Source organism: Pristis pectinata, chromosome 8, assembly GCF_009764475.1.
Source record: "Pristis pectinata isolate sPriPec2 chromosome 8, sPriPec2.1.pri, whole genome shotgun sequence".
Lineage (NCBI taxonomy): Eukaryota > Metazoa > Chordata > Chondrichthyes > Rhinopristiformes > Pristidae > Pristis > Pristis pectinata.
The window spans coordinates 20304058-20313451 of NC_067412.1; the positions used below are offsets into that span (position 1 = coordinate 20304058).

The 9394-nt window shown below is 41.0% G+C and overlaps 1 protein-coding gene across 1 annotated transcript; it reads right to left on the reverse strand.

Moving 5' to 3' along the window:
• Window positions 1–7205: 7205 nt before the first annotated feature.
• Window positions 7206–9128, reverse strand: LOC127573572 (inositol 1,4,5-trisphosphate receptor-interacting protein-like 2). Its single transcript, XM_052021927.1, has one exon. The coding sequence runs from the start codon at window positions 8948–8950 to the stop codon at window positions 7493–7495; it is 1458 nt and encodes a 485-aa protein (XP_051877887.1). The 5' UTR covers window positions 8951–9128; the 3' UTR covers window positions 7206–7492.
• Between the last annotated feature and the right edge of the window lie 266 nt (window positions 9129–9394).

The window sequence follows — 9394 nt, forward strand, 5'->3', positions numbered from 1 at the left end:
GTCTAGTCCAGCTGGAAAAACCTACTCTTTTCATGTCCAGCATGTAATCTGCTATATTTGTGTAGGCTCACATCATGACTTAGTAGTTTTCAATTAGACAAATAAGCATTCATTCTTTAAAAATAGCTTATTTTTGAAACTGAACCAGTTTAACCATGTGTGATAACTTCTCATTTAAGGCTGCACTGTCCAATCTCTTGCAAAATATGGAGATTTTGTAGAAATATTAGGGAGAAAATATTTTTGTTTTAAGAAAATGTGTTGGCTGTACTATGAGTACATTTGGCATATTTCAGCAAGCCAGAAATGCCTCAGCTGATGTGTCATAGGTCTCAGTTCCTCCTGCGCAATTCTTTTATAAAAAGGGAACTAATATGAAGCCACACACTGAGAACACAAGCAGTGGCTTCTAATTAACATTATATATCATCTACTTACGAAGTAAATAACTATTATCCTAGCAGGGTGCATATTTTTCCCTTAGCAGGAGGGAGTCTTAAATTACACACAGTTAGTGCAGTTGGAATGGTTTCAATAATGCTGTCTTATATATTTTAGTATCACCAGACTTCGAAAGAAGGTGGCTAGAACATAACGGTGAGAGAGGACTTCCTGTGTTTAGCAGCTGAAAGATAAAACCTACTTCTCTCTTTAATGGCTTTTAGGTTTCTAAAGTTCTTTTAATTTAACAGACTCTCGTGAAGTTGTTGATAGATTTATAGAAGTCCATAATTCCTTTCTTGGCCACCCACGATATTTATCTACACAATGCCCCTCAGTGAGAACATTCACATTCACAGGGTCAGCTCGCATTTGTGCTCCCGCCAGTCTACCTCTTCACTGCTATCCTCAACTTTATGACCACCACTGTTATTTGTCCAAGATCAAGCCATAGATAGCTGAAAGCTTTCTCTTTTTCGTATTACCATGATCAAAGCCAATCAGTTAATAATTTCAGAATTATACATTCTAATTTCAACTCTCTCCACAGATTTTATTCTGACTGAATCAGATAGTGTGTCACCTTGAAATCCGTTATTGGATATCAAACCAGGGCCTATCTGCTCCCTGTATGGATGTAAAACACCACAAGATGGAAAAATGCAGGGAAGTCATCCAAGTATCTAACTGGCTGCAAAGTGCTTTGGCATATCCTAAGGCGATGAAAGGTACTATATAAATAAAAGTCTCCCTTTTTTAATTTGTCTGAAGTTCAGCTTCAAACCATGTAAACTATTCATGTCAAAACTACAACATTGCCAGCCTTACTTCATTGCTTCTACAATCCTCATCTGCACCCCTTTCTCCTGAGAATCCAAGATTCAATGTTTCATCCTCAATAATCTGAATCATGCACGACATTCAGTTCTTGCTCCCCAAGGTCCTGTCTTTCATTGGTTTGCAGGATTTAAAATCACTATTCTAGTGGACAACTCTTTCTTCAGTCTTGGTTCTCCTCATGTCTGAAATCTCTCTAGGACTGAATGCCAGTGCATAACCTCCTCTCATCAGGATTCTTCGCTTGTAGGATCCCACCCTGAGGAAGTCTCCAACTAATGGTCCCACAATCTTTCCCCAAGGATTTCTCCCCCGCTGCTGTTTTGCATTTTATTCAAAAGCCTTCACAACATAAACTGGCTTCCTAATACCTTCAGTTATCTCCCCTAAATCTTCTTCTATGATTGGTCAGGATCTACCTTTATCATAAAGAAATATTTTGGGATACTTTCATACATTAATGTGATTTTTAAATTGATCTCCTTTTTGAATTTACACTACATGGCTGAAACAATGTACTTTCAACTTTGAGATACAAATGTTGGAAGACACTAAGTCAAGATCAGTCCAGGATTAGCCAGCCACTCTTTTCTTATTACAATGACAGAAGCAAATTAAAGACCTTTTATGTTGAAAGGAATATTTCATGAATCCAGAGATATATTTTGCAAACGTTAAAGTTAGGTCTTATTCAAGGGAATTATGCTCCTTGAGAAATCTATGAGAATCAAAAAACTGCAAATGCCGGAAATATAAAAGAAGCAGAAAATGCCGTAAACACAGCAAATCAAGCATCATCTGTGGAAAGAGAAACAGAATCTTCAACCTGAAACATTATTACTCTTTGCATAGATATTGCCTGACCTGCTGAATTCTCCCAACAATGTTTCCTTTAAATCTATACTTGTATTAGGTAAATCTATGGTTGAATTTGATACAGAACAATTAATTAATCATTGGATATTGTTCATGTCTTTACATCCTTACCCACTATTATATATGGTCTTTTTTTATTATCTGTTTGGTTAGAGAAAGAATAAAATCAAAGCTACACCAGAGATTTCCGGGAAGCACAAAATTCGATTCTTTATTTCTTTCAATTCAATTATTGTACCAAATGTAATAATTTAGTTGGATAATGTTTAAACTGCTGGAAAATTGCTGCATGCAGCAATTGCTGATGATTTTTAAAATATCTACTTACATGAAACATGAAACTTTGTTTCCATTTTACTCTCTTGCTTGTAATGTATTATTACTTTCATTTATTCATAAAATGTGGATATTTCTGGTAATACTAGCATTTATTTCTCATCCCTAATTGATCTGGAACAGAGGACCTAGTTAAGAGTGAAACTTTTTTCTTCTTTTTGCCCTCCACAAATATACACTAATTGCCAGTATAACCCAAGTGTAATTAATATTATTATTCACATTATTAAAATAAATGTTCTGGCTTATTAGTTATGCGCAGAAAATGAAATCAATTCACTGTTACCTTGCTAGCAAACATAAATGATTGTAAAATTAGTGTAAAATGCTAATAAACAGTGAATTTAAGAAATAACATTTAAAAGTACTGTATTCCAATCAATCAAACCACTAAATAACAAACAAAATCCATTGGGCATTTAGCAAAAGCAACAAGGAGAGAGGGAATGGCATCTGTCATGGGCTTACAAAAATACTGTCCATCCGCTTTTTGAGAGATCTAGCCCACTACGTTTACCTCGAAGCTGCTATAGACTTGCCCATGTTAAATGAGTCCATCATTTAAAGAAGTAACCCAAGGCATAGCCAGTTAGATATAAAAGAAGTGGAATAAATGTGTTGCCTTACTTGCCACTCTCAAAATAAAACAATCATAAGCAGGCAACATAATGAATGCTAAAGATTGTTTTTCTGTGAAATGTTCCAGAAGATATCTTTATTAGTCACATGTATATCAGAATAAACAGTGAAATGCATCTCCCAAAAGGGTAGGAGTGGGTGGCAAAGATTTAAGTTAATTGGTAGAAGGTCTAGTGGTTAGGATTCGGAGCTCTCACGGACTGGGTCCAGAATATTCTGAGGGGAGAGGGTGATCAGCCAGAAGTCTTGGTACATGTAGGTACCAATGACGTAGGTAGAAAAAGAGAGGAGGTCCTTAAGGAAGATTACAAGGAGCTAGGAAGAAGGTTGAGAAGCAGGACCTCCAGGGTAGTAATCTCAGGATTACTACCTGTGCCACGTGCTAATGAAAGTAAGAATAGCAAGATCAGGCAGATGAATGCGTGGCTGAGTAACTGGTGCAGGGGGCAGGGCTTCTAATTCTTGGATCATTGGGACCTTTTTTGGGAGAGATATGACCTTTTCACAAAGGATGGGTTACACCTGAACTCCAAGGGGTCAAATATCCTGGCGGGAATGTTTAATATAGCTGTTGGGGAGGGTTTAAACTAATTTGGCAGGGGGGAGGAAACCAGGATGTTAGGATAGAGGAAGAGGTATATAGGAACAAGTCTAGCAAAATCGGTAGCAGATACTGGTCTAAATGTACTATATTTAAATGCACGTAGCTTTAGAAATAAAGTGGATGACCTAGTGGCACAGCTACAGATTAAAAAATATGACATTGTGGCAATCACTGAGTCATGGCTTAATGATGAATGTGATTGGGAACTGAATGTCCAGGGGTACATAGTGTATAGGAAAGATAGGCGGGTAGGCAGAGGGGGTGGTGTGGCCCTGATGGTTAGTAATGATATAAAATCAATAGAGAGAAGGGACATAGGGTCAGAAGAAGTGGAATCCTTATGGGTGGAGCTAAGAAATGGCAAGGGTAAAAGGACAATAATAGCAGTGATATATAGGCCCCCTAACAGCAGCCAGGATGTGGACTATAAGTTACAGTTAGAAATAGAAAAAGCATGTCAGAGAGACAACGTCAAGATAATTATGGGGGATTTTAACATGAAGGTGGATTGGGAAAGCCAGGAAGGCAGTGGATCTCAGGAGAGTGAGTTTGTGGAGTGTCTACGGGATGGCTTTTTTGAGCAACTTGTTGATGAGCCCACCGGGGGATCAGCTGTTTTGGATTGGGTGCTGTGTAACGAACCAGAGGTGATTAGGGAACTAAAGGTAAAGGAACCATTAGAAACTAGTGATCACAATATGATTGAGTTCAGTTCCAAATTTGAAAAGGAGAAGCTGATATCAGCTGTATCAATATTTCAGTGGAATAAAGGAAATTAGGGTGGCATAAGAGAGGAACTGGCCCAAATTGATTGGAAAAGTAAGCTAGTTGGAGGGATGGGAGAGCAGAAATGGATGGAATTTCTATGAGAAATAAGGAAAATGCAGGATAGATATAATCTAAGAAAAAAAGATTATGAATGGAAAAATGGCACAAATGTGGATAACGAGAGAGGTGAAGGCTAAAATAAAAGCAAAAGGGAGGGCATACAAGGAAGCAAAAATTAGTGGGAAAACAGAAGACTGGGAAACTTTTAAAAACTTAAAGAAAGAAACTAAGAAGGTCATTAGGAAAGAAAAGATGAATTATGAAAGGAATTTAGCAGATAACATTCAAAAAGATACTAAGAGTTTTTTTAATATATGAAGAGTAAAAGAGAGGCATGGGTTGATATAGGACCAATTGAAAACAGTGTTGGAGAGATTATAATGGATAACAAAGAGATGGCAGAGGAACTAAATGAGTATTTTGCATCAGTCTTCACTGTGGAGGACATCAGCAATATACCTGATAGTCAGGGGTCTCAGAGGATAGAACTGAGTTCAGTTAAGATTACTAGCGAGAAGGTGCTAGGGAAGTTAAATGGACTAAAGACAGACAAGTCTCCCGGACCGGATGAGGTGCACCCCCGGGTTCTGAAGGAGGTGGCTTCAGAGATTGTAGAGGCATTGGTGATAATTTTCCAGGAATCAATAGACTCCGGCATGGTTCCGGAGGACTGGAGGGTCGCAAATGTATTTCCGCTGTATAAGAAAGGTGGGAGGCAGCATAAAGGAAATTACAGACCTATTAGTCTGACATCGGTGGTGGGAAAGTTATTGGAATCGATCCTCAAGGATGAGGTTATGGAATACCTAGAGGTGCAAGGCAAGATAGGTCCAAGCCAGCATGGCTTCATGAAGGGAAGATCCTGCCTGACCAACCTATTGGAGTTTTTTGAGGAAATCTCAGGTAGGGTGGATAAGGGAGAGGTTGTGGATGTTTTGTATTTAGACTTTCAAAAGGCCTTCGACAAGGTGCCGCACAAGAGGCTGATTAATAAGATGAGAGCTCATGGAATTACAGGTAGGGTATTAGAATGGGTGGAGCATTGGCTGGTTGGCAGAAAGCAAAGGGTGGGAATAAAAGAATCCTGTTCTTGTTGGCTACCAGTTACTAGTGGTGTTTTGCGGGGGTCAATGTTGGGGCCGCTTCTTTTTACTTTGTACATTAATGATTTGAATTATGGAGTAAATGGTTTTGTGGCTAAGTTTGCATACGACATCAAGATAGGTGGAGGAGTAGGGAGTATTGAAGACACAGGAAGGTTGCAGAAAGACTTAGATAGTTTAGGAGAATGGGCAAAGAAATGGCAGATGAGACTCAATGTTGAGAAATCTGCTGTTGTACACTTTGGAAAAAGAAATAAATGGGCAGATTATTACCTAGATGGGGAGAAAATTCAAAGTACATAAGTACAAAGGGACTTGGAGGTACTCATGTAGGATACCCTAAAGGTTAACCACCAGGTCGGATCGGTGGTAAAGAAAGCGAATGCTATGTTGGCATTCATTTCGAGAGGTATAATGTATAAAAGCAAGGAAGTGTTGATGAGGCTCTACAGGGCACTGGTGAGGCCTCATTTGGAATACTGTGTGTAGTTTTGGGTCCCTTATCTTAGGAAGGATGTACTGATGTTGGAGAGGGTTCAGGGGAGATTTACTAGGATGATTCCCGGAATGAAAGGGCTTACTTACGATGAGCGTTTGTCGGCTTTTGAACTGTACTCACTGGAGTACAAAAGAATGAGAGGGGACCTCATAGAAACATTTAGAATGTTGTGAGGACTGGACAGAGTGGATATGGTTAAGCTGTTTCCCTTGGTGGGTGAGTCCAGGACTAGAGGGCACAATCTTAGAATTAGAGGGTACCTGTTTAAAACAGAAATGAGGAGAAATTTCTTTAGCCAGAGGGTAGTGAAATTATGGAATTCCTTGCCACGTACAGCTGTGGAGGCCCAATCATTGGGGGCGCTTAAGGAGGAGATTGATATGTATCTAAGTAGTCAAGGTATCAAGGCCGGAAATTGGGGCTAGATAGGAATAGTTTTAGTTTAGCTTATGGAGCAGACTCGATGGGCCGAATGGCCTACTTCTGCTCCCTTGTCTTGTGATCTTGTGATTAAAGGAGACTAGGGAAAACATTTTTGATTTAAAGCAATGGTCTGCAACTCACTGCCTGGAAGAGTGAAGGTGACAGAAGCCCTCATTACTTTAAAAAAGTACCCAGATGAGCAGCTGGAGAGTTATAACCTACAAAGCCACAGACTGAGAACTGGGAAATGGGACTAACCTAAATAGTTCCACTTCTGCTGACCTGATGTTCTGTAACCTAAACAGTCTCGTACGTTTCCATGATTTTGTGATTTCAATAGTTCACATAAAGTTATGAGAGTGACCTCTGCAATCGTCCAGTTTGTACATTTTAAGATAACTTCTTCTACTGAGACTTTTTTATACAGCTGGTGATGAGAAGAAACTGCAAGTGACCTCACTGAATATTGATTAGGTGATACAAAGTAAGTGACTCCCTACAATAAGTAGAGGGAAGACCACAAAATAAGAAACCTTACATTATTAAAAGAAAATAAAGGAATAGGCAAATCCTTTAAATAAGTATTTATTAACAAAATAATAAATTACCTAGACTTAAATGCTTTAAAAATTTCCACATCTGAGTAAAAGCTGATATTCAATATTAAGTACTGAGTGCACCTTAGAATGCTGTTTGCTGGAATGAGAGGTAACTAAATAATACTGTGACACTGCCTTCTGGCCAAATGGGGATATAACAATAATTTATGAAGATAGTGTCACCGGGAATGACATGCAATAAATTAAAATGGCCAATCTACAGTTTAGCAGATATGAAAAGCAGAAAAAGATTGACATGTTATTACGTTAATATGAAGACAGGTTCAGACGTCAGCATCTTGCCATATTAGTAATTCCTGGGCCAGTGTTTATGATTATTTAACTTCATTATTTGGTGTGCTCGATTCCATGTATTCAGGAGTTGAAAGGAAACCATATCCAAAAGAGCAGCATCAAACCCAGCCAGGAGGTTCACTGGCAAGACATCCTTGATTTTCCTTGGCACTGTCAAAAAGTCTGGGATATTTTTATTCCCCAGGAAAAAATGCATCAGTTCCTGTTTCTGCAACCGTTCCCTCCAGAACTTAATCAAGTCCTCTAATCGTTCCATTAGGAATTTTTCGTCCCACGCATCCAGGGGGCCTTTCAATAGCAAATGGAAAAGTGCTGTTTTCATGTTGTAGGAGCAAAGGATTGTGTTCCATTGAACAGAAAATTCCTGGTCAAAATCCTTACAACCCACGTCCCGAAGAGCTTTCAAAATCTGGAGGCATTTCAAGTGGCAGGAGTTGACTGGAGTTTGCACCTTCAGCCAGTTCAGAAACTTCTGTTCATGTTTTGAGAGATAGACATGCCAGAAGGCCTCTGGTTTCAAGGGCCCGAGAGCTGACTCAGTGCTGGTCCAGGGCTGGGCGACAAGAAATACTGAATCACCCACATGCACAGCTGGAATTAGTCGCACCGACATGGAAATATGACAGCACACGTAATCAGACTTTGGCAGTAGTTTCAGTATGAGTTGGTCATTGACCACAGACAGGGTTAGGGAGCATCGCTCCTCACACTGGTATCTGATGACATTCAGGCATCTGTGCATTTTGCTGTAAAACCACCTCAGCACCTGAGTGGATGACAGAACAGACTTCTTCTGAAAGTGGACACAGAAGCAATCACCGAAGTTTTTCCTGTACTTTGACCACTCAGAGCTACAGGAGGGTTTTAATCTGCAGACAGCGGTTCCCCTCAGATTAAAGGGAAGCTCGTTTCTCCCTATATCGAAGGCGGGCTCTAGTTTCAGAAGCTGGGGCACTTTTATTGGGACAAGTACATCGAAACAGTCCGGACTGTTAATCTTGTGCTGTTCATACGCACTGCCAATCTGAACGAAGTCTCCACGAAATGTCAGCGTGAAGTCCTGGTGCTCGGCCTTACCAACTTTTACCAGCTCGCTGACTATCTTGGTCACATGCGATTTGCTGTGTCCCAGGACATGGGGAGACAATTTCAACTGGTGTTCGTAGTAAGTTTCCAACACCACCTTCCTGGCGGGAGCTGGTGCTGCTCCCCGGAGATGCGAGGCTTGCCGAGGCGCCGACCACAGGCAATACTTGAGCAGACAGTAACATACCAGGAATGCCAGGGAGAACCTGAACAGAGGGGAGGCGCCGGCTTCCTCCGTGTCCGGGGAACCGGCCGGCTCCGTCTGCTGTTCCCCTCTCAGGACCTGATGGAGGCACAAGAAAGCGGTGCACAGGCAGGTCGCCAGAAGCCCAAACACTCGCCCGCTTGGAGAGTGGACTGACATGGTCTGCTTGCGTGAGATCAGCCCATTCCTACCAGCCCCGCGGCCACGTGTAGACTCCCTGTGAAACTCCCAGTGTAATCCAGCGCCGCGGCTGCCAAACTACCCGCTAACTGTACCGACCGATCCGGGACTCTCATCCTTTCCTTCTGGGCACCCAACACTGCAAACCGTTACTTAGTTTGAAACTTCCTCTTCCGAGGGAAATAGATTTGCGTCACATTTTCTATGAGCTAAGAGGAAATGCCATCCTTTCCATCGTGGAGTCCTAGTTTTATACTGTAACCTATTGTGCGCGGGGCTCCTGTATATTTTAACCATTTGCGCGCCTGCAGGCATGCCCCCCCCCCCCCCAACTTGGTTCAGACCCCGCATTCTGGGCACAGTAAAAGCACGAACTGCATTTTCAGCTGGTGGAGCCCAGCTCGAAGTTACAAACTGTCAGCC

Excerpts from the sequence above, each read along its gene's own strand:
- LOC127573572 (XM_052021927.1), bottom strand. The coding sequence starts at position 8,950 with ATGTCAGTCCACTCTCCAAGCGGGCGAGTGTTTGGGCTTCTGGCGACC.